General features: G+C 43.6%; 1 protein-coding gene and 1 long non-coding RNA gene across 3 annotated transcripts in view; one reads left to right on the top strand and one right to left on the bottom strand.

Moving 5' to 3' along the window:
- On the top strand, window positions 1–25,831 carry LOC111263908 (uncharacterized). The gene is made up of 2 exons (XR_002682527.2): window positions 1–335; window positions 25,656–25,831. It is a non-coding gene; the product is annotated as an uncharacterized LOC111263908 (long non-coding RNA).
- mst (misato mitochondrial distribution and morphology regulator) overlaps window positions 4,182–25,904 on the bottom strand; it is a 57,089-nt gene continuing 35,366 nt past the window's right edge. For both annotated transcript variants that reach the window (XM_022839398.2, XM_022839397.1), the window contains exons 5-6: window positions 5,933–6,116; window positions 4,182–5,054 (exon numbers count right to left, since the gene is read on the bottom strand). In XM_022839398.2, coding sequence (XP_022695133.1) covers window positions 4,261–5,054; window positions 5,933–6,116 — 978 coding nt within the window. In that variant the 3' untranslated portion in view covers window positions 4,182–4,260. The remainder of the gene's footprint in view (window positions 5,055–5,932; window positions 6,117–25,904) is intronic.

Genomic DNA, 25,904 nt, shown 5'->3' on the forward strand with positions numbered 1-25,904 from the left:
CTAGATAGGCGTTACGATATGGGTGGCCGGAGCTCGGTAACTCTTAGGTTCTCTTGGTGGTTGAGAATATTTAACAAAGTCAACGCAGTTATGTGCCCGTCAAGTGTTAGAGGATGGAGAGCTTCGGCCCATATAGCCAAGAGGCCGAGAGCTGCGCGTTTTGGCTGATGTGTTGTAAAGGACAAGCAAAACCTAGTGACAACGATCGCGCTGTGGTTTTAGCCAGTTCCAGTTTCTTAAATGTTAATTGCGGGTAGTAAAATAACCGACTGGACGCGATTGCATTCAACGTAGACTGTTGCAAGATAGGATAACTGCATATGTCTTCGTGAGAGGTTAGTGGGTAACGTATTTGCCTCCTAATCTTAGAGACACGTCACGGTCCGGGTTCGAACCCGGGCGTGTAGGCAGAGTTCGTTTCGTGGTGAAAGCGAGCGAGCGAGCGAGCCAGCCAACCAGCCAGCCAGCCGTTTGACGCCTAACGGCGGCACCGGACGCAAAAATCAAAACATGTCGTTATTTATGCAAACGGGGTATTTCTAATGCATTAATATAATGATCATACGGTACAAAGCATTTGTTATCTTGAGCGAGAAGTACTCTCGTCTTGTCGAGCCAGAACGGCTTCGAATCCTACGCTTATCCACCAATACGTATCGCCGTCCCTGTACCCTAGACAACAGCAGCAGCGGCGGCGGCGGCGGCTTCGTAGCAGCCAGTACACCGTTACGATATGCCCAGCTGAGCTGGTCGACTAGCGTGAGCTGCATACTATAATTACGAGCTGTTGTCACGTTATAGGCCGATTTTCATCATCTTCTGACAAAGGTAGGATTAAGGAAGGACGAATGGCGCGCTAGAAGCAGTGTCTTTCGGGCAGGCGATATCACGCATATGGCTATCAAAGTTTCACACTATTCTCTCGTAAGCGTACACTGAAGGTAACCGACATCTAGGTACGAACTTGTTCGGGTGCAGACCTAAGTGACGAAACACCCAGGCCGAAACAAGTGACTGCTATGAACCTCATAGATTGAAAGCAAAGCGCCGGTGTTACTGAATCCATTAATTAAGCATCATCAAACGATTTTATTTAGCGCAAAATCTCGAAGCCGTTTAGGATATCAACGACCCCCTAATGATATCGCTGAAAAGATTAGGTTTTTTTAGAAGGCACAGAGCCGTTATCGTGTGATTACACCTACTCTATAGACGCTACGTTCTATAACTATTAGAAGTACGTTTTTGCTGGCTCCGATTCGACTATGGATAGTAATCTTTTAGTAGTCCAGGGTGAGTTATGTACTATTTTTTTCCGCGTAAATTGTACAGCAGACATGTGAGTTTGCGCCAAACTGACGCAAGTAAACGCGTACTAATTGTATCCTAGATCACGGTCGTACTATGTTGCGTACCTTTGCATATTATAAGCATTTTGTATGCACTAGCTTCATTGATTTCTTTTAGGGAAAGCATTGTAAAGACTGTTGACCTAATTTTCTTTGTAAAACTGGTCAAGAAACTACTCCAATTCGACTAATCTACGATTCCGGGCCTACTTTATTTCTCCAGCTATGAATAAACCACACTTGAAGAAATACGACCGCTGCTTTTTGCTGGCACGACACGTGTTTCTTCGTTACAACTTTTGTGTAGCGTGTGTTGATGACGGTACTTGAACTAATGACCCTAGATTCTTCTAAGCAGATTGTATGTGTGTGGCAAAATACGTACTTTCCCCAGAATCATCTATATTTAATAGCCATCAATTGACGTTGTCTCTGAAAGCCAATCAGGGTTGAAGTCTGGTGAGCGTTACCGCCAATTTTAAATTCGGGTTGTTCTTGAGATTCTAAGCAATAAGCCCAACTATACGGTAGCATAAAACTAGAGGGAATCGGCCAGACTAGGGCTAACCAGTATTCGAACGCGTTGGCCTCAACGCCTCGCCCCCTAATTTGTCATAATCGTATATAGCATTTCGGGTGATAAAAAACAGCCGCACTTATGGCATTATTTTATGCCCAGAAAGCTGCGAAATAATTCCGGAACACCTTTGCCCGTCTACGGGGAAAGTTTTGCCATTGTAAGAACTGCAGAAAAGAGGCTTGCCTTGTTTAAAAACAGCGTCTTCGACATCAAAGAGCATAATCCACTCGGCTCTTTCAAGTACCGTTGAGTTGCTTCCAGAAATACAGTTGCTGATCGAGCCTATACCTCTTAACTACAGCGCTTTCTCCCCACCCGGAGCACATGTCACCGATTGCGTTCGTAGCCTTTTGGGCTCCCTAGAAAAAGATGGCACAAAAAATTCACTTCATTTTTTCCTACCTATCTAAGTCGATCTGAAACAATGATTATTATAACAACAATAACATACCGAGTCAAATGATGAGTTTTAAGCAGCGTATGAGGCAAAGGAAACTCTTTTAGATCGCGTCACCAGCGGACAAATCGGCAAATACATATCGTAACAAAGTAAAGCGAACCTACTTATACTTAGCTTAGTACTAGTTCATTGTCGTTATATGCTTGGCCGCATAAAGCGGAGAGAATCTTGAGCTTCTATTAAAGCTGCTTATCTTACAAAAAAAAAAAGAAGAAACATTATTTAGAGATTTATTGATAACAACCGCTTTAGTATTTTCCATTGTAAGTGCTCAATGGGGCAGCGAATTTGATTTAAGGGCTCTTGATGTTTGTTGTATAGTCTTAATCTACGGTGTTGTATACTTATATCAATAACGTCTTTCCGTCGTACGGCGCTAAATTTTCAGTCGCTTTTAGTTGACAACAGCCTGAAAAGCCACAAATCTAACGAATTCCATTTCACAGGCACATCAAAATGTTAATGAAAGAACCATTAAGTGCATAATAGTATACCTCGCTCGTAATAGTTGAGAATATTCATTTACAAGGGCAGCTGAGCAAGTTCTTCTCAAGGTCCGTGGCCAGTCAAGCCTCCACTGTTATCGAGTCTTCAGCGCTATGGACCAGCGTAACCCTTTGCGGACTGAAATCCGCACGTTCAGTTCAATATATTTCTTTAGCAATGTCTCAAAACTTTTTTTTTTTTAGTTGAAACAGATAGTCAGGTGTTACCTGCCAACACCGTGTACAAATCGTCTCTTATTCTTGCCCGCTTGTTTCTTTCTAACATCCCTCGCTAGCTTTGTATTACTTGTAATTCGGTGGTAGCTGTTCATAAACACCGCGGTTTATGATGCTTGATTGCTACGTTAATCTCAACTCAGGACGGCCTATGCCCATAAAGGGGTACATATATTGGGTTTGAAAATTTCTAGATTATCGATTGAATATAATATCTGGACGAATGGTACAGAAAAAAAATTTGTTCGAAAGTAAAAACGGCATAGAAACAAATTCTAATATATTAAAATGTGCAGTAAAGGCAATGGAGACCGGGAAAATACGATTAATCTCACGCTTGATTCTCCTTTAAACCTCACAGACACCTGTTAAAACTGTCATTTAGGTAAACCGAGGATTTTCAATCATTTGGGTTTGCAACCAATTGAAAATGACTACGAAAACCGAGTCCGAAATTAAACAACATTATTAGACCTCTAGTATTAATTAAAGTTCGAGTTTTCGTGCATTACAGTAACGCTTGTTTGAAAATGATAATTTTGTCTTTTACTCAATCATTTAATCAGGTACATATATAGTTAAATCTAGAAAAAAAAAGCCTTTGAAGCGCAGGCATAGCAGAAAATAGTTGATCATAATTACGTCTTTGAAAGTACTTGTTACGTCCTTGGGTGGCAAGCTCCTGACCTCTAGCTTTTTGGGTGTGGCAAATAGAGCTGAAAGAACTGCTTTTTTACAGTCCGAACCTTCGACCCTACAAAGCGGTAACAAGATGATTTTGGTTTCTTGCTTCTATAGGACGTATTTAATAGTTATTTCACCATGGGTTCGCCTTTTAGACGATTGTTTAAGTGAATCGTCAAGGAATAACATTAGAAGCCGGATTCGTTTTAATTTTGTCATTTGACTAGTTGATCCTGACCGGTATCTAAATAGCTACAAAATAGCTATTAATGAACTTCAACCACCCAAGGACTAACTGAACGAAAATCCCCCATAACGGCCTACGATAAATCGTAGTTTTGACTTGAAGAAATAGTTCTATCTAAGTCAAAAAGCACACACACACACAAAATACATATTGGGGTGACGATAAATTTATTGACGCAACTTACAACCTAATCATCGAAGACTGATTTCAGAGAACTCCTACGAAATATAGTGTTCTCTAATTCCGGCCAACCCGTAAACAGCTTCATCTAGATCTCCCTTCGCGACAGCTAAGCGATGCATTTTATTCAAATGGAACCGTCTCCTCAACAGGTCGTCGAAATGGGTCAATATTGCGTCTGAGTTATACAAGGCATAGACGCCACTTAACTGTCCTGAACCCCTCATCGCGATTTCTGATGCTGCAGGAAAAAAGCGGTCCTCTAGAAATTTTGTTGGATGTTTTATGGACGTACATAACGTAGAAGCAGGGTTTGATCCGCAAATCTTGGCCACGTTCTTTTGCAATTCGTCAGACGCTCGAATCGCAACGAAGGTGCTGCGACTATGTCTCGGCGTAGGACATTTCGGCGTAAAACACTCCACCTGCGAATCTTTCGTGGGTTGAGTTATCATCGAGCTCACTACGAACTTTCGTTGACCCTCGGCCATCGTCTTGGAGAAAGTTGCTAGGTCACAACCGCTGTCAGATTTGAGCTTCAGCGATGAGAGAATCGAGTCTATGTGTAGAGACAGGACAGCTCCGCCCGTGAACGCACTTAGGTCTAGTGGAATCGTACTTCGCCGAAGGTTTCTTCCAATTCCGTCCGTCGTAACAGCCAACGGAAGGATCAAATCGGCCATTTCGTGCATTTTATGATAGCCCAAAACTGCATTCATAGACCGATAGGCCGCCGACTTCTCGTCGCCAGGAACATCAAAGAGGCCCCAGATCACAGAAGTCTTGCCACGATAAGCGTCTGCAAGGTGGTCTAGGCACTTGCTCGTAAATCCTGTAACCAAAAATATTGATATTATTATTTACTCTTTGTTTTGTGGATTCGAATTGTGCACTCGTTAACCGTTACGTAGTTGCACATTTACTTAGACTGTTTCGTTCTTAGATATTTATGAGGCTTTTTAACTTAAACGGGCGAAGTGCTCTTACCATAAGTTCCTGTTTCAATTATCCAAAGTATTCAACACCGCATTTGTGCATAGGCAGTTCAGATTCAATCACTTTAGAGAAAGCCTATCGGGCGACAATGATAGACTACTTCTGCATAACATAAACTGACATATGATTACAAAGCCAGGTTTCAGTGTCTGTAGATTTCGGTATTATTCAGTATGCCGTATTGTGCTGTAACGCATAAGGAGGCGGAATCTGAATAGTTGCTACTGAGTGCGCGTTTGTTACTTAATCACTCGTATAGGGCTCTAGATTCTTTATGATCTAAAAAAGAACTAGGAAGAATCGTAGCTAGAATTCTCAAGACTTGCCACCTTTCGAGAACAAGCGCCCACTCGTTCTTCTAGATGACGCATGCACTTAGAGCTACCCGTAGAGGAAACAATCTTTTCCATAATAGAAGTTTATCAATCCTTTGTATATCTAATAATATCGTATTAAACAAGTGTAGGTTTACTAATCTGAATATAAGTAAGAGAAGTCCTGTGAGCATCTGCCTGTGCTTCGAGCTGGATCTTCGTAATATGCATAGAAACGGTACACGTACTCGATAAGACTTGATTGTTCAGCTGAACCATTTTACCTATTATACTAGGCTAGGGCACAACACAACCTGTATGTCGTACAACGCACTGCTACCATAACAAAAGACTGTAAACCAACCCGAATAGCTTTTAGCACGCTCTGTGTATTACGAACCTGAAAAGCCGTTAGCTGCATCAGCAATTATGTTGAATCCTAATAAGCGATCACAATTCTCAGCAAACCATCTTATTCGATCCTCAAACTCTTCACCTTCGAACGACCAAAGTTCATCGCCCTGACTATATATATCGAATGGCTGTTGGGGGTTGTCGACATCAAACCGATTGCTCACCAACACCTGTAGAATACATGAAAAAAAATGAATATATATATAGTAACGCGTCTATAATTATGGTTACTTCACAAACGCTAACCCCCCCCCCCCCTAAGATGAACCCGAGGTCAGACACTAACTCAAAAAAGTCGTTTTCTTTGTGTAGGACGTATTTCTAACACATTGTTCAAGGTGGACCTAAATCTACGTTACATAATATAGCGCGCATTTAACAAGAACACATGTTTGAATCAGGGAGACCTACTAGACGATTTCGATGCTCCTTAGACCGTATTTCAGACATTCGAAAACGGGTTCCGCTCATGAATTAAATCTGACTAGTCCACTATCTGCTGCAAGGTTTTCAGGTTGCACGTTTGAAATGTTGCCAATTGCTGGTTGGGCTGACGCACGTTTACGGCTGAATCTGGGTGCAGACTCGTATTTTCCTACGAACGGAAGGCACAGAGGTTGCCGCTGTACCATTGCGATCTAGTGAATATTCAGTGTTTTACGTCCGGTACTGCCGTTAGCCATGGTTTCAAACACATGTCATAGCAACGTACATTGAATATGTGTTTTTGTGAATCAGTTATGTTATAATCCAGTCTCAAAGAGCAGCCCAGCTTAGTAAATCTATTCAAATGTTGATCCTTCGCTTTTGTATAGCTTCCCGTTCTCAATTAGATGACAGACGCTGTGCTAAGTCGACAACGGCGACAGCTGAATTAATTCTGTTCTTGGGGCAGACAAACAGAGGTACTTTTATGGTGTTAGTAGCCGTCATCATTGCTATAATTTCACTATATATCTGAGTACGACATTGAAACATTAATGACAGTAGCGGCGGCGCTGGCGGCAACAATAGACAGAGCGACCGCCCGCCCGCCTCAGGCAGACTGCTTCTCCCTCTGTCTATCGGCCTATCGCTCTGTTAGCGTATACGTCTGCTCGACAGGTGTTCGTAAGGCCTGTCTGTTTGTCTGTGTCGACGTGCCTTCCACAGCTGTATGCTATCTGTAGCATTGTCCTACTCCTACAGTAGCCTAGTGATTGACTGACTAGCGTCCCTGTCACTCCCTGCATACTGCCAACGGCAGCCGCCGTTGCCTATATCCCTGTTACCATCGACTACGACTACCCTCGCCTATCGTAGCCGGGCACCGGAGCGCAGCCGGCGATCACAGCGCTCCGCGCGGCTGCAGCGGTTACTGCGGCAGCCGGTAACAACGGCGGTATCAGCTGCAGCCGCGGCAACCGCGGCGCAATGGTGGAATAGAATGGCGGTCTGTGTGGAACGGAACAACGAACGACAGTGGCCATGTGTTTATTTTGATCATTGGGCCCCCACAGCGAACAACACACGACAGACACACAGTTCGGCCACGGAACGAACGCAAGCACATAGCACTGCACTCTATTCGACGATAAGTACTTCTACCGCTCGGCACTAGTTCACTCGACTGATATGCGCACACTTCAATGACGAGCTTCGTGCTAATAAACGGAACAGAGAACGGACCCTGTTCGATTGGTCAGACGGGGACTCCGGAGTACCAACGGAGCTCAAGTGCAGGCTCCAGTTGCTTGACGATTCCCGGTTGTCAACTCCAGACCAACGGAGAAAATGCCTAATCGTGCGTCTAACGGAGCTCTGCCCGTAACTAGCAAGTCATGTTTGTATCTCTCCAGCTGACAGTGAGAGAGAGTACGTGTCTGTTCTTGAACGGAGTAGTTTGGAGTTAGGACAGAGATATACATATAGAGGGAGAGATAGAGATAGAGAGAGCGAGCGAGAGAGGGAGAGAGGAACAACAGAGAGCGAAATAGAATAAGGATAGCCTGTCGACCGAGAAAGGAGAACAGAAAAAAGAAATAAATCACTACAGCAGTACGGCACCGTGATACAACTACCAGGCTACCATCTCTAGGATAGAAGAAAACATTCGATCTCAGTCGCTGGATTCGATTGCGTTTTAAAGAATGTCGCTGTGAAAATTGACCGTTGTTGGCTATTTCCATCGTTCCATCTGCTACCGACACGAGCTGTTTATCTATGCAATTCTTGAGTCTTCTCCAGTCCCAAATGAGCATTTAAGTGAATTTTTTTCGCAGTGGCAACCAGTGCGACAAGGCATCAAACGTGAAGGCGAGTGTTGAATATAACAGGACGTAGAGAGTGTCAACAACAGTGGACTATACCGTGCGGTGATCGAAGTACTTAATTAAATTAGGTTGTTGTCTGTGATTATCGAGCTTTTCCTGTGGGATTTAGCGATTGATAGCCAAGTTATCGGTTGGCGCCGGTCTTCTTCAAGTGTTCGAATTTGCGCATGGATGATTTCCTTTGTGAATGGTGACCCTGTGTGGTGCAACATGGTGCTGTCTAATGTTTGCTATCAGTTATTTTACCTGGGTGCGACCCGTTAGAAATGCTCTCCGATAACTGGATACGATGAGAAAACCCAACGAAAAAGTAGAGTGACCTGAACATAAGTGTGGGATATTAACACAAATAAAACACTATACTTTTGAGTAGAGATTGAATAGCGAAAAAATTTCATATGTGTAGCTTATCTCTACACGATATACCGAAAAAAATACTAACAAATGGACCATCAGGCAGCTCGATACTGATACATTTCAAACAGAAGGATACTATAGTCCGTATAAAAAGGTAGACCGCTTTTCGTCGTTGTTTCTATCGCCATGAGCCTGTACCATACACACACACACACACACCTACGACAAGGTATTAACGAACGTGCAAGACCTAATATCCGGTAGCTTTAAATGAGCAACGCTAACTATACGTCTTGAATCATTTGGTAAACTGGTTAAGGTTTATTCTGTTGTTACTTAGGCTGTCCTATTATTCCGAGTAGAGGTTCTTTTCGTAGAACAAAAATAACATTTCAGCAACACACATCATTCTCTAATGTTCATTCAACAGTGACGGAAATACCTATTGATTCCATAGACTTATCTTGTTATCGATATCATCGTTGTTTCTGTTGCTGCCGTTAGCCCAGTTGTTACATTCTGACCGTCAGGATAGTATAAGTTTTTCCTGCTATCGGAATAGACAGTATGTTAATGTGTTGGTTGATGACAAACAGGTACATTCATTTGAACCCGTTATTGTTAAATAACACCGAGCAACTTGTCGATTTCCCAGCGTTGTGATGGGCTGTCATTGCCATAGCTACTGCTCCTAACTTGGTCGTCGGCGTTACATTGTTCGATCTAAGCGAGCGCGAACGCTCGACCGACCGACGTCGGTCTCCGACCGCCATCCGTCAACTAACTTCGTTGAGTTCGTCAGTCAGTGCGGGCAAGGATGATGTCCGTAATGGACGACCAGGAATAATCTGAATTGTAGAATTAATCTGCCCGTCGAAGGCTTTTGACGCTATCTACAAGCAACAGTAACAAGCACAGAAGTTGGTATGCAAAGTGACGATAATCTATTTAGGGACTGTAGGGATGGCAACCATTGTAATCGTAACTGTTCAAATCGATGTTGCTGCTATGGCTGTCGTCGCAGCTTAAGACATCCACCCCTCTGTCTGTTTTCGGTGGCGCACGCGCCCCCTTCGTTCACCAAGTGGCAGCCATTGATCCTCATAGCAATTTTCCAATACTCATGCTGTTTGTGATCCTCGTCAACGTCTTGCTCTGCCGCTAACGGTGCGCCCATATCGGGGCATTTTGGGTGGCGCAGACTCTGACAACAACGACAGCTGCAACAACATCGTCCAATTATACGAGGGTAGAAGCGACGACAGCGGTGCTTCAGCAAAGGCCACCTTTTCTTGTTCGACGACACAAACACGGGTACATTGGCCCCCCTCTGCTAGGCGTAAATGAGGTGGGGTGCTTCTTTGCCCCGGCCACATAGCCGAGATGAAGTTATAGCCAGACAGAGATTTACTCGCGGGTAAACTTTTCAGCCGTGAAACAGACGGCCAGTCAGACAATCCAGTCGAGACTGTGAATCTGTCACGGCATAAGTAAACCCACAAGCATGTTGACACCGGTCGCCGTCGCTTCCACCAAGACTCGTTTAACGCGCAGTTATGACCACTGAAATACTGTAACGTAGACGGCTAGCACGACGCTGACAATACCAACAATTGCAGCAACAACAACAGCATTCGGTGGACATAGTAGAAGTAAATAAAATAGTAAATAAACAAGATTCACAGAAATCTCCCCTGACTTGGTAGTTGGTTTAGGCGCTGACGGTTACCGGTGGTGAAATACAGTAATCGAATGGAAGCCTTCCTCAGCTTCAGATCGTCTAATCAAACTACCATGCTTTGACTTGATTATGGGCACTAGCCTTGTAGCGTATTCATACGTCTACCTATAATATGTATAAACATCGAGGGAAGCCATCACGGTTTACAGAATAAGGGCGAAGAGGCAATTGACGGTTGCTGGGTTTGAGTCAGAAGGTTTGCCTGTTGATGGTTACGGATTGGACCAGATCGGTTTTTGCAGAAACGAACAAAATCACCAAAGAACTCTGTTGCTACGATTTCTATCGTGAAATCATCGATACCAAGCAGTAATCCTTTATGTTCCTGAGAATAATTATGATAGGCCAAGAATACATGAACCCGTGTGAGATTGTATCAGTGATGTGTGATCAGTGAGCGTGAGCTCATAACTGTTCTGAGTAGATGTCTTTCAAGATTCAAATATCGTCTTGTCATCCGGAGCTCACTTGATCTGAGCAACTTATTTGCCTACAAATCATATGTCAGACAATACATAGAAAGAAAATACAGGATAATTAAAAAATATTATCGTTTCAGTGACATAGATCCAGGTACGGCCTGAGCAGTTGGCACGACATCATCGTCTTAAGGACGGGCCACAGATACCTAAACAGATTAGGAACTGCAACCCATTCTTTAATAATTTTGATCGAAGACAGAACGGTAAAAAGCAGATGACAATCAAGTAATATATTTACGATTCTTCGAATTCCGTCAAGCAAAAATGCCTTCGGTGCAGCAACAGTTCAAACGACGATTTTATCAGTTCAATTTTAGCATTACTTATCAGAATATACGCATAGGAGAAATCTTCATCATCAAAACGAAGCCAACGCAACATCTTCCAAACGGTCCAATTATTCTGCACTTCAAAATGGCCCCATGGATAATGCATAAAAGACATGACCAATCGATCAGCCGTTCGAGTGAACACGCAGCTCAGTATTTTGATATAATAGAGGCGATAAATTATGCCGACTGTAGCAAGTGGGGAGGTGGCTAGTTTTCATTGATTTGACTTGGTTGTTGTATGAGGGGTATTTTTCGTCTCACGTGCACATACACAAACACGTACACGTACACGTACCTGCCCGTGTAATGCTGTGTACCATTGCGTCAACACGTACTGCTCGTGTCATTTGTATCAGACCTTGCAGAGCACCGAGAAAAAGGGAAAAACTCTTGGTTTTATGGGGGTCGATTGCCCAGTAGGTCGACTGCATGCGACCGTATAAGTGGCAAGCGAACGCCCAGAGCAAAATTTAAAAAAAAAAACACTGGAGGATGTGTTGATGACACGTCCTGATCTTGATCAATATGCACGGTGCGCTATAGAATACGCAGAATGCCTTTGACAGTGCCACAAATAATAGACGAATCCGAGGCTGAAATCTTAACAATAACTATGCAAAGTATAACACGATCGAGTCCGTAAGCCAGTTACGATGGCTACTGCATATTTATCTATCCGCGACGAACAGGTCGGTGACTATCGAAGATGCAGTGCAGTTACAAGAACTTAGGGCATACGCAACGAAATGAGAAACGAAAAAACAATTATTGACCGGCCGGGACCAGACTTTTGTTCGCTAATCATGCCTCGCAAGCATATAATTTAGCATCATAACCAATGTTAGGGTGCGTACGACACAAAAATCAAACCCCTTAACCTCACCACGTTTACCTATTACTATACTATTATTACTATTTTTTTTCTTTGAATATCCGCAAGACTCCATATGTATAACGTAAGACATCTTCTTGGTCGCTCCGTTCGCTCACGTTTGGCTTTTCGAGGCCGTTTCGATGAAAAGGTTTCTTATGCACCAATTGGCAGCAGCTGCCTAAGTACTGATAAAAGATGGGCTTATCAGACAAACATATTTAGCCCACAACGGCATCAGCCGCAGCGGCGGTAGCAGTGAAGCCAGCGGCCACTTTATTGTCGCCCCCCATCATCGTCGTCATATTCATTGGTTTATCATTCTTCATTCAGTCCCCCTTCCCCCCTCCGCTGCAGTGTTACTGGTGCCCCTTTCTCCCAGCGCAGTCGGCTAACTGCGTGACAGACCCGCCAACCGATAGCTGATGGAACGAGCGTTGCAATGTTGATCCTCCGTCATAGCTCAATCACTTGTTTGCTTGTCTACCTATTCTGAGTGCCTGGCTTTATCCGTCTGACGCTAACACAGTTATACATGACGCTGCCGCGGTAGAAATCGCCAGCCGTCGTAGCAGTCGTTTGTACGCACAGATAAAGCATGTAGCTGCCTGACCAGCGGCATTTGCTAACTGACTGGTGCGCCAGCGAGTGGATAGACGTAGGTATCAGTGGTTAACATCCCTTTAACGCCCCCCACAATGAACCCAACGTGGCTTCTGCGGAGAAAAGACACTTCTGCAGTGACTTCAGAAGTAACAACGGCGGCGGCGGCGGCGGCGGCGCCGGTGGCGGGGGCGGGGCGGGGGCGGCATCATTGACACCACGCGGCAGCAGCTATTGAACAGCGGAAGCAACAGCGGTCACAATTTAATAGTAGCGATGATAGTACAGTGCCATATAGCATTATTTTATTATTGCGACTGCTATGATTACTGTTATTATTATCGAATCGATATGAAAGTACCCCCAACTGCAACCTCCTCAGGCATCACTATTTCGCGGCGGGCCGTGCAAAACATGCGATCTGCTTAGGCTACTAGGTAGGTCCGTCTACGGCGGCAGCGATATCGGTAACTGTCGCTGCCATTGCAGTCGTCGTGAGTGAGGAGCCGTGGGGCGCGGGCATTTTGGTGACGGACGGTCTTTAACCGACGAAGAGCAGGCCATGCGCGCTGAACAACGAACCACTAAAGAAATCCCATACGTCCATCTCTTCTCCTTCAATATCGTCATCATTATCAACAGCGGTTCGACATTATTATCGTTCGCAGCACCGTGACCAGCAGCAATATTCAGTAGTATTTTCTGATTCATTAAAGGTTCAACCTTTATTGTCGACGATAGTGTCGCTGCTGTTGCCGCTGCCGTCAGCTTTCGCACCTCATATTAACAGAACAGCTGAATAACTCTTGTGACGAAGAGCTGAACAGCGATATCATTATATAGGATATTACTATTATTATGATATGTTTACCATTGCTATTACGACTATAGCAAAACTAAAGTCGGCCAAGCGGACGCTGGCCGTACAAGAGCGTCGCTCACAGGCGCTGTTATCGGGCGTCGTCGTCGTCGTCGTCGTCGTCGTCGTCATCGTAACAGTATATACAAGTAACATTATAATGTTCGAGTTCATAGCGATGCTTTGCTTGGCCACTCGTCTAGTCGCTTCGAGCGTAACTAGACATTGTCGACGTAGCTTTATTATCATAGGTGTTGTTACTTATTATTTTCCGAGCTCCCTGTTTATATGTGGCGCTGCTGGCGATTGAACCCGCCTCAAATTCAAAACTCGTCCACTTAACTCTAGCGATATATTAAAGTATATAGGTGTTAAGTCATTTATCGAGATCGTGTCACTTAGTAATAATAATGGCGTGCAAAAGAAGAAAACGAAATTCAATTGGAAGCGAATGACAGTCATTTAACTGATCATGAAATACCCCACCCTCGTTCATTCCGCTTTCCCACCTTTTTCAGATGGGCACAGTAAGAGACTATACTGGAAACTGTCGTTTCTAGTTGACACTATACACGATGTTAATGAGGGTTTCTTTACATTATATCAAACAACAATGTTGTATTGTAGCATACAACCTGCCGTAGTGATAGCATGGGCCGTTTGCCGTATCGTTAAAGAAGATAGCACGACATTGAAATATAGCAATAGAGTTATTTTATTAAGTATAAAAGGAAGAAAGAAGATAGGCAGTTGTAAAGCTTACCTTGATTTACGGTCTCTGCAGAAAGAAACGTGTGTCATCAGTTATAAAAATGGGGTCCAACACTTACGTTTGCATCGGGAACTAGTGCTGTGTTCCGCAAATCAAAACCATCTCACGAATATTCATTTTACGGGCTATTGTTGCAGTCGTACTTAATAAAAGATCTTGTAAAAGGCTCGCTCCAGCTTCTCGAAGTTCGATCGTAAAATGTTCATAGCAATGTTTTTAAAATATCTAACAAAAATACACGCAATGAATAGAAATTTTGAAGAAAAAAAAAAGTCAAATGAGACAATGCAACCAATAGCCATCCTATCAGCGGTTCACGTCAGCTAACGCCGTGAACCCCCGTCACCGTTATGCAGCGAACAGTAGTTTACCCCATGTGAAAAGCGATCTCCAGTAAAGTACTGATATAAGAAAAGAAAACATCCAGCCACCGAATATGTGTCAAGTAGAGGTTTTACATTAGATTCAACATTATAGAGAGGAGACCGTTTAAAGGAGACTGTATATAAGACAATATATGTACATCACAATGTACATATATAGGGTAGAATGTATATATAGGACAGTAAACAGATGCTTCGTACCCTGGAGAGGTCTCCGACCACCAAAACACTTCGAAGTATTTATGTTCAGAGGCGAATTGAAACATTCGCAGATATACAAATACTATAACATAACACAGCCATTTTCCATTTGAGGTAATCGGTAAGTCGACAATAACAATGAAGTGATCACTAGTATTACCCTTCACTCGTGATGTTATTGGCATGCGGAAGGCATATGTCGTGCATTAAACTGATATATAAACACTGTGTATCGTACGACAAGTTTTGGACTAGCCAGACGCTTCGATGGGTCCTTCTCCGTAATCAATGGCAGTGGCCCTGCGACGCAATCGTGGTCCAATCAAGATGGCGACTTCACTTAGAGCTGCTTGCGTTCATCTGTGAACGTTGCCACTGCCACGGTGAAATTCGTCGTAAACACGGCGAATCAGGAGCGGCTGTACCAATAGGCACAGCATCCGATTGTGCGACCTGGTCAGGCGACCAACTTCAAACAATTACGATACAAATAGGCCGCAGCTGCAGTCATCGGCGCCACGGTACGGAAGGCGTTTACGCACTTCGTTACCGTTACGCTTGTACGTATGCCGTCTTGCAACTTAGTCCCTAACTGGGACCGGAAGCATTGGAAATGAGGAGCGACAGCAGCTTTGCTTCCAGTCGATCTTAAGCTAATGACGATACAAAAACATTACATGCATGACTATATATACATTAGTCATGCACACGTTTCGTGCTGATATCCGCGAATTTGTTAGACGGAACGGCAACTAGAGGCACGCGTTTAGTGTCTAGGCGGACCCCTAGACGAACCTTAAGCGTATGGACCTGAGGCGGGAGTAAGGACATGACCTTACTTACTGAATTGTAGGAAATAGCTCAGAGTTGGTTTAATACGTCCTATGAGTAAAGTGTGCTCCGTGTGGAGCACGTCGACATCGATAGATCACTCGTTAATAAAATTTCTGAATATTTTCAGCTCGCGCGGTCATTCGACATCCCCAATGAGAGCTTAACAATGATCATGTTTTGTTAGCTGTGATTCGACCAATGCCGGTCGATACCTAGACGTACTGCAAGCGTTCGGACAGACTATTATCGACAGCTGCTATATAATATGGTATATGCCTAAATAACGATTATTTCTTCAAGCTTTGTTCAAGAAGGCCAGATACAAATCCTGAGATCGTTGATAGCTCTATTGCTCCGATGAACTTCAGCGCAAATCAACTCTCGACAGATACTCGATAGCTATAATTTCGTCTCCATCCGTAAACTGCCATTGAGCATTTGCGGTGCCAGCAACAAACCGTCGAGAATCTGGAGCGAATTGTAAACGAGCACCATAGAACTATAGTTTCAGCGACAGCATTAATAAAAAGCCAAGACGATAACAACTAAAAAACAATTGAAGTGGATCCTAAACAAATTGTGTTTGTTGCGTGACACGAGCGGGCCATAAGTCATTTTCCCTTTGCTCGTCTGGCTCTAAACGTAGCGAACGGAACCTCTCGTCATATGATACGCATGCTATACCATTATGATTATTTGTCGCCACACAAAGCGTTGCAGCTATCAGTGCTGCTGCTGGCGCCATGATTTCGTTAGGTTTCTTCAGTCTTATAGCTGAAGATACCCTTCATTCATTCACTAGTCACATTCGCTCAGCATGAGAGCTACTCTTCCCCCGCCTGCGTCTGTTTGTGTATGTGTAAGAACGCTGCCAAAGCCGAAAGGGATAGATGCGACGTCAATGTAACTCAGAGGGTGATGCTTACGTGCCGTCCGCTGCTACTTCGGCGGCGGCGGCGGCGGCGGCAGCAGCAGCAGCAACAACAATCGTCATACCGCTAGAATACAGCAGTAACAGTTTTAGAATTGCAGCTGCACGAACAGAACGAACGGGAAAACAACTGGCGTAGCAAGCTGGCACATCACAGACGGTAGGGGTGGCGGCACTGGCAGCGCTGATGAAGGAGTTTGAGGCGATGCTGGGAGCTCTAGGGGGAGTCTGGGGTCTGAGGGAACTTACTACTGACTTGTCCACATGGGCCACGCTTGTTCACTTGGCTCAACTCAGTGACTCAACTTTTCTCTTCAGATGACTTTATCGTCCGTCGTTATCTATTGCATTGCTGCGGCAGCCGCTATTGTTATTTTTTCTTCGTTAACTTCACTAAACGATGTATGAATGAAGAATGACTGGCTGTCTCGCTACTGCTGCCGCCGGAGCTAAATCAGAGTGAGTCGTTGAATAACTAAGCTGCACCGAACTGACTTAGAGTAGGGTGACTGTTGCATTGTAACTTGCCCTGCAAGGTAGTTGTGCGGTAACAACAACAACGACAACGACAACGAGCGATATAATAAAGACCGCCAGTCGTCACGGCCTTTAGGGGCTGCCGCTTTCGTTGACGTCCGTTGCTCGACTTTCGGCTGATTGCGTGGCCAGCCGGCCGCTCGGTCGTCAGGGAACCCTTCGACTACGGCCGCGTTAAGAGCGTTAAAATCCCATTCGTTTATTTTCGTCATTTTTTACTTATCACGACAAGTCAGTCTAGTTATTCTCCTTCACCATCGACGGCGTCATCATCATTGTCATCATCGCCAGCAGTAGCAGCATTGTCATCATCATGCCAATAGATGGCGCAGCGTATCATCCAAGGCGTCCAGGGTGTCTGTCTGTCTGTCTGTCTGTCTGTCTGCCTGCCTGCCTGCCTGTCTGTCTGTTTGTCTGTCTGTCTGTCTGTCTGTTTGTCTGTCTGCCTGCCTGCCTGCCTGCCTGCCTGCCTGTCTCCTAATACCACGTAGTGCCCTGTTTACATGACTGCGGGCTCGTTGGCTGAAATCATGCTAACAATGCTCTATGTATAAACCCCCCTAAGGCAACAGTAATAGCCGTCGTGATGATTGCGGTAATGCTAAGATATTGCCGAAGGGCTATGGGGTACAGACAAGCGTATTTGACAATTCAATTCAGATTGCTAGCTCTATAGGTCTTTTGCGAGTTTGAAGGCACTCCTCGAATGGCGAGAGAACTATGTAGACGACATATTTTCCAATTTTTTCTTTCGTTGATCTTTTTCGCCTGTTTGCATTTGTGCTCGTCGACATTTTCCGTTGTTGTTGCTCCTTCTGCTGTCGTCGCTTTCAGCGACGTGCATTAGTTCAAAACGGCACAGCTACTTATGATAAGGCAATTTCATGTCTCACCGTCATCACAGACAGCCACAGAGCAAGCTAGCCAGTCAACCGTCTAATTCAGCCATAAAATAGATAAGCATTACATTTCCAACCAACAACAACAGTTATTTTCGCAGTTATTCAACGTGCCTAATATTGTTGTTATAATACTAATAACATTATTATGTCGTGAGACGGAGATCCGTTTAAGTGCTAATGATAATAATCATAGCACAGCAAGATAAGCCGATGTTGCACAGTTCAGTAAGGTAAGCCAGTTTAGGCAGTCGCCTCCTCGGCCGCGATGCCAATGATATTTAGGTAAACACATCAGGTTTCCTTCGGCCTACTGGTGCGATACAACAATGACAACAGCAGTCATAACAAGGCCATTATCATGAGCAGCAAGAATGACAGAGGATTGGGTCTCCACCCCACCATTTTAGTGGGCACCCTGTGTCGTAAGCTAACCGGTTATACAACTCCGTTATTTGTACCGTCTATAACAGCACCTGAGGCAGATGGGCTTATTTAGACACTATCCAAATTTTGCTGGGAACAAAAATCGCCGTGCGACAATTGGGTTTAACTTGGTCTCCGATTTTCCATGTATTTTAGTTAGGTGATTCAAGCGCACGTTTTAATCGTTTAGCACGCTCCTGTTGAGATTTCAAAGTTCACGCGATAGCCAAGCGAAATTCCGATCCGTTCTTTCGTCTAGTTCGAAATTGTTTACCCCGTTCCAAGCCTTATAGTAAGATATTAAGAAAAAAAGTCAGACAAAAATTGAAGGAACAGAGATTTGTACCCGAGAGAAAACCAAACGGCCAGCAGTAAAAGCCGCGTAAATGAGTATGACAGGTGTCACGGGATGTTCTCGCTGTGTAGCACATAAAAAAGCATTTAAGCTTGACAAACAAACATTGCCTACTCACGAAATTTGAGCGAACCATACGAACAATAGGCTAAGAAAAAATGGGCTTCGATCGAAAATGAAGGCTAGAGCATTGTATGCCGTCTCTGTTCTAGCGACCGCAATGAAGCCTCCTTGTTGCGTTGGGGGCCTTCGGGTAAAAGTTTTCCTGTTGAGGGACTAGGAAATGTACTTTCATTGATGTTCCGCAGCAGCCGCTTTTGACCATTATGTATCGCACCCTAATCAATCCTCTATATGACCAATCCTTTGATAACTAGCATGCCACACACAGTGCTGCGTACATATAAAAAGCACAGTCGTACAATAAATTATTAAAGTCGGACCTAATAGTAGGCCCCTTTATACGTTCTATACGCTAGCGAGAGATTGGTTATTGAACGACTCAAGATAACGTTTCTGTTCTCATCTTTTCTGAAACTATACTTCAACCTCTGAGGTCCGAGTCAAAAAGCACAAAACTGTCTTTAAAGTTAGCGGCAAATGAGCCACGACTCGAAAATCGCCGCTAAGCTAAAAAACCTCAAACATAGTTTCGCAATGATACGAAGAAAGATCTTCGTCACGAACAATACGGACCGATCTTAGGTAAGAAACTGAAAAATCAAACTACTCATTACACAATAATAATAAATACCGTATATTATTGTTAAGCATGCAATGTTCATGCAATTGTAATGATAACGGATTTTCAGGATTCCCGCAGTATTACTCATTGAGAAGATTCGACAAAATGGCGTTTGTGTGTGATAGTTATTGGATAGGTGAAGCTCTTCAACCTACTAGCACGTCGGTGACGGTGGTCATTTGCCCGTTACTGTCAATACAGCGTTTCCGTGGAGCGCTGCTTTTCGTTTCTTCCGGAAACATTCTTCTGGGAATTACGAATAAAATAAAGCTTATTGCAGTATAATAGTATCTTAGCGGTATGCTTACTATATTTACTTTGCGAGAGAAATATAGGCCGAACGAAAGGCAGTTGTGGTAAGCGCTTAACTGCACCCTAACGGACAACAACAAAAAAAAAAAACAACAAAATAGAAACATGCAGCTTGTCCAATTCCGGCACGTACTGTTGTTTTGTGGGAAGCTTATTTTCAAAGAGCTAAAGTTATAGTGCTACAAAAAACAACAGGTAAATAGTCATCGACAGTGCAACAAATGGGACGTGGGCGAAACCTCGAATAGCAGAGTATCAATTACACACCATAAAAAATAAACTATAAAGGTTAAATCGATCAATGAGGTTTCCAATTGGTCCAAATCATCGTATTAGTCCTAAGTAAGTCGCAACGGCTGACCCCATTTTAATATTTGAAATTTAATGGCTATCCTGGGAGGTGACTGTGCTAGCCTACGACAGGATGTTGTTTAATTAAATTGACAAATTAATACCAATGCAGAACACTGGATTAGTACGTGATAGCGAGTCTACAAATACCGTCAAAGGTAGCTTCCTTACGCATTTCGCTACTAGCATTATATTAGCCACTTTGAACGTCTTATACGTACTACGGTTCCTCGAATATCTGCACAATGATCGATAATGTCTCACAGTAACAAGCTTCAGGGGATTTTGTATAGGCTTCATCGATAATTCTCTTAATACAGGTACACAGTATGAAACCTCACATACATTTAAATAACCAGCCAGAATATATTGTTTTACATAACTTCATTAATGCAAAAAATGTGTGTAGATATTATCCGCTGAATCGTTTTTTGTCCTGCTTCCCGAATCGTTGTTTACCAACGTTAAGACATAAAGGGGTAACTAATGAGCGGCACTATAATTAGATTTCGACGGGGGTGCTCGTAGAGCCCAGCAGCACCACAACAATAACAAGAAACGGGGAGAAAAGGCCAAGTATAAGCTTACATGCTGAAGTCAAACAAAACGCTGGGATGCTGCTGAGGCCGTGTTGATGGCCGAATCTAATGGAACAATCAAAGCGACGTCGGCCAGACATTGCCAGGCTGCGGCCGCTTACTGTAAAACGAAGGCGAAGGACTACCGTGGGCTGAAACATTCTGTTCAGGCGCTGAAGCGGCCTACACTAATACCAGTTTTCCTACCAGTAGCAACAGCACCCCTACAATTGCACTAACATATTCCGATAGTAGAAATAAGCGCTTGTACTGACAGGTCCCAGACGAACGCCTGGAAGAAGCGCTAATATATTTGGTTGATTTTGCAATGTTTAAGTTGGTAACTTCATTCATGATTACAATTGTAATAGCAAGTAGTAGCTCCGCACATTTCACCCACTTCACTTTCTTCACATAAGAAAAAAAGCGAAGTAGAAGAATATAGTTGTCGAACAACGCAAAACACTGCGGTTCATTGATAAATGTCTGCCCGTGAACGGGTCTTACTCGCTCATGACTAATTTACTAAGTGATTTGGCCCAAGCCATCATAGTTTGACACAGTCGTTCCATCAGGCACGCACTCACACACGTTATGAATAAAGGCAATCTTTTAGTTTATCCATTCATCGACCATTCCACACAAACACACACACACACACACACACACACACATAGAAGAATAAACATATCGACTTGCAGCCGTCGTAGACACACTGACACAATGCGTGAGGCTATAGTAAGCAAACACAGCGGTCTGGGGTGGCTCGTTTTGCTTGCGTTTCAATGCAATTTCTGCCCGATTTTTAGCGCCCTACTCCTCGAAAATGCCACGTTCACTAATATGGCAGTAACACGGTTACGCTTCGTTCCATGAACGGTTACGCGGCGGAGGCGGCTGTTGCTGTGATGTTTGCGACGTCTTTCGATATTTCGAGATCTATCTAGAGATAATATAATTGTGTGTTTGTCGGCCAATCTAGTGGCTTGATATAATAATAATAATAATAATGATAACACAACGAACTATGTCGTATGGAAAAGGTCGCCAAAACCACAGTGTATGACAGGCCTTTACCCATGAGCTAGACCGGCTTTTAACCTGGTGCTAGAATGGCAGGCAAACAAGATATCGTATTAGTGACGTAGCACGACCCCGTCAATGACCGACCAAGCAATAATACACTCATACACGCCAATGGGAAATGCACCGCAGTGTAATAAACAGTGTGTGACAAAGTGCCACGACGTAGGGTTACTACGCCAACGGGGGTTAGGGTGAAGGTGAGAGGTTCATTACATGCGTCACGTATTCCGTACAGGAACCGGCTCCATCTTTCTTCCGCGTCAGTCTACGACTCCGCATATAGGAGAAAAGAGGTTCCATTAAAACCACTGATCGAGCTCTTATGACTAATCGACACTCGCACCGCGATACAATTCAATTCCACTATGGGCAATTCATACCACAGCTCTACCCGTATACATTTAATTGTCGTTAATACATCATGACATATCCGTGCCATAAATCACACCCGCCGTATCACTGAAGTCACCACGCCGATTCGATATCGAGTGGCCGCTCCTTTTTCTGCTACTGCTTCTCACAATATTGACTGATCTAGCTATTCCTGGGCAAATTAAGCAAGCATCGTACCGACAGATCGCCCCAGCGTAAACCGATCGCCATTTTCGCAACGATCGAAGACGCAACAAACGAAACGAAACACTGTATAACTAGTTACGTTTGCTATTTGCTAGTGTTTACAAACACACGTAGGACACATTAAGATGATACGTATTCGTCACAGGCGTCTTATATTAGCGAACGTTTCGTTGAGTGCATCGTGTTACGGAAAGCTAGCACGAGACCGAACATCGAATCATGAGAACCACTTGTCTGATATCTCAGTCGAGGAAAGCCGATCGAGTACCTTTCAATATAATATTGGTGCTGCTAATGTGTATATATGTATATGCATTTACGACGACCCAAGTCTGCGAACCGAGGAGAGACGCACTGCGATTGTGTATAAGGGTATTTGCTTGTTCTACATAGTCGAAAATCAATCCGACAACGGCGGAACGCACCGCAGACGTTAGCCAGCGACGCAGTGTTAACAACTAGCGTTGGAACTGAATGCTTATTTCGGCGCGGCTGATTCGAACATTTACATCCTCTCGATAGTCCCTGCTGCCGTTATTGTTGCGTTAATTCCATGTACAGATCGTTGTTGTTACTGCTATTCTTGCTACACGTTGTGAGCGGGACGCACAGCTGTTCCGTTATGCGCTGGCTGTTAAGTTAGTTGGCATACCGTCGCCATTGTTGTCTCTGTAAGAACGCCGCAATGTTGCGGCGGCGCTGAGTGCCCCATTCGGCCGCCCATCAGAATAAACGAATAGTGAACGAATAGCAACAGCATTGTCGAGTGAAATCGAGCGGATCAGCTGGCACAAGCAAGCAACATTAAATCCAGTTCATCGAAACGTACCGGCCGGCCGTCCAGATCAGATCGGATCAGATCCAGCCGACAGGCTCCACAGAGAAAATGAAGAAGAGCGTGAAGGGGATGGAGCATCAACGAAAATAAAATGAAGCAACGTGTATGTCACAGAACGCGTTTCTACAACCAAAGCGGACACAGCCGCATGCACGTAGACGGAAAATACGATGGTCAACAATTACATGAATAGCAAGACCCACGACGATGTCGGGCGAACGAATATACGGGGATTAGGATTGACATCGTCATTATTACTGTCCCGTTACCTTACAGCAAGACCCTTGCCGACACGATCGGGATACGGGGCGCGGGGGAAGGGGGGATACAAATACAATCGGGTTAGCAAACATTGGTTCGAACTGTTGTTTGTATCTTCAAAACTAGTGCAAAGGCCTCACTGACAACTCTCACCGTCGTACGAAATGGCTTAGGCTAGAATTAGGAGGATATGCAGTGGAAAGATTTACCGCGGTATTGGCGTCGTTCTAATATTCCGCGCAACTGTTCAACGACATGAGGTCAAACGAAAAAGAAGTACAATTTTAAACGACGATAATTTTACAAAGCAAATTCATAGCAATGTCGTAACATTAAAACTTTGTTTGCATTTAAATCAGGATAATAGGATAGTGAGAAACAGGCTTCTAATGAGGGCCATGCACGCATTTAGTTGATCGCTATTCATATTCTAATGTCTCTTTAGATATTTCTAAAAATTTAATTTTACATGTTGATTTTTGAACAGTTTTCTCGATATTTCTACACCAAGTTGCGTCACTGTTGTTGCGTCAACCCTGTAGAAGTTTACCATGTACTATAGAAACTAAGTTGAAATGGAGTCCAAAGAGAACTTGACGCTTATCATGATAACGGCAGCAAGATCCTGGACAGAGCCGTCGTGATCGTGAGCATCTAGAATAAGCCGAACCTTTACTAGGAAACACAATTAAAATCTCTGCAGCATAACAATAATGCGTTATTTACATTTACTAACGGTTTTTTTTTTTTTTCTTTTTTATCCTTATAGTACTACAGGCGGTGTTATGCAGCAAAGAAGAATATTTCCTCAAAATTCTGAGATGCCTTTAAATTACTAATTAATGAAGTTGAAGTATTGTTTACAAAATATATTTTTTAGAGCAGTTACAACAATATAGTTTATGCTTGGATCTAGTAATGTTTTTGGCTTGGTCTCTAACAGGTAGCATAGATATTCTATGGCGCTTATTTGAAGATGTGCATTCTTTAACTACAGCCAGCGAAGTTAATTCATGTTTTCCTCTTCTTAGTCATTTCAATATATTTATAGGTAGCTTCATACTTCAGACGAACATATGATGGCCAACATAGAATCAGAATGCAGTCTGAATTTGCTTTTTATCTGATAATATGAATGGAACTATAACGACAAACATGCAGCTCAAGCGGGCTGCACACAGATAAAGAACCATGAGGGCTCCATATAGCTATCGGTTCTATGAGGTAGCGTCTATTGAATCACATAAGCAAGCGGGTTTTCGTTCGCGTTCTTCTCCCAGAAACAGAGACGGTGGTCTGAACATGGTCGCAATTCATTCTTTTAGATTACTTGTTGGTAGAACGCGATGTTTGAAAAGCCCCAATTTCGTTGATCTTATTACACAGACTTTTCTGCATGAGCGAGCGCCTGTTGCGGTTCTGTTCGGCACCTTGGACCAAGAAGTGTTCATTTTCGCAACAAAAAAAAAAAGAACACCAAGCGAGCCAGCTAATACGGATGACTAACTTTAGAAGACATTCTCACACTCTGCAACTGCATGGCTTCACATATGTTCAGGCCAAATCAGACCGGTCTGTTAACGAAAAGCGTTAGATAATCGACATTTAATGCAAAGTGCCATTGTAAATGGAACGTATCAACGATACCAAATATACAAGCAGCTATTAATGAAGGTACATGGTAAAATAGTTTAATGGCAATGTGAGAACAACCTCTTACCTGATCTCTAGCACAGCTTTCAAGCATAAGCGTTCTAGAGTACAAAAAAGTTCGCAGGACGTACAAAATAATCGATCATTTTTCACCTCCTAGACGTCACGTCACGGATAACTAGTTGTTCGTTCTTGATAAAAATATGGCGTAGCAGTGTTAGTTCTTTACGGCGTGATTATTATGAGAAAGCTATCCATAGTTGAGCTATGATCGATTCTACCATGAATATCGAGTAAATCCGCCTCGGTGAACGCTTGTTAGCGTACAACTCAATTTTCTCTGTTAGGTATATCAGGAGCGAAACCACACGTCATGATAATCCTAACGTGCATGTTGTTTTCGGCCCACAGATGATCTACATTGAGTCGACCTATAAGGACATCATATGCGATGGACTAGGCCATATGCTTATCATAGAGAAGTACTACCCCTGATCGGCCGCTACCCTGAAACGTCTTTGTCAAAAAGCGGAATCAATGTGCATATTAACTAGAAAAAAAATTAATAAACACTTAATTGTTAGTCAGTCCCGAGTGTAGTTATTAATCTGCATTGTGTTTAGCCACCATTTCCTACACAGTATATCGATAGAAAAAAAA

This window comes from Varroa jacobsoni, unplaced genomic scaffold (genome assembly GCF_002532875.2).
Source record: "Varroa jacobsoni isolate VJ856 unplaced genomic scaffold, vjacob_1.0 scaffold_797, whole genome shotgun sequence".
Classification (NCBI taxonomy): domain Eukaryota; kingdom Metazoa; phylum Arthropoda; class Arachnida; order Mesostigmata; family Varroidae; genus Varroa; species Varroa jacobsoni.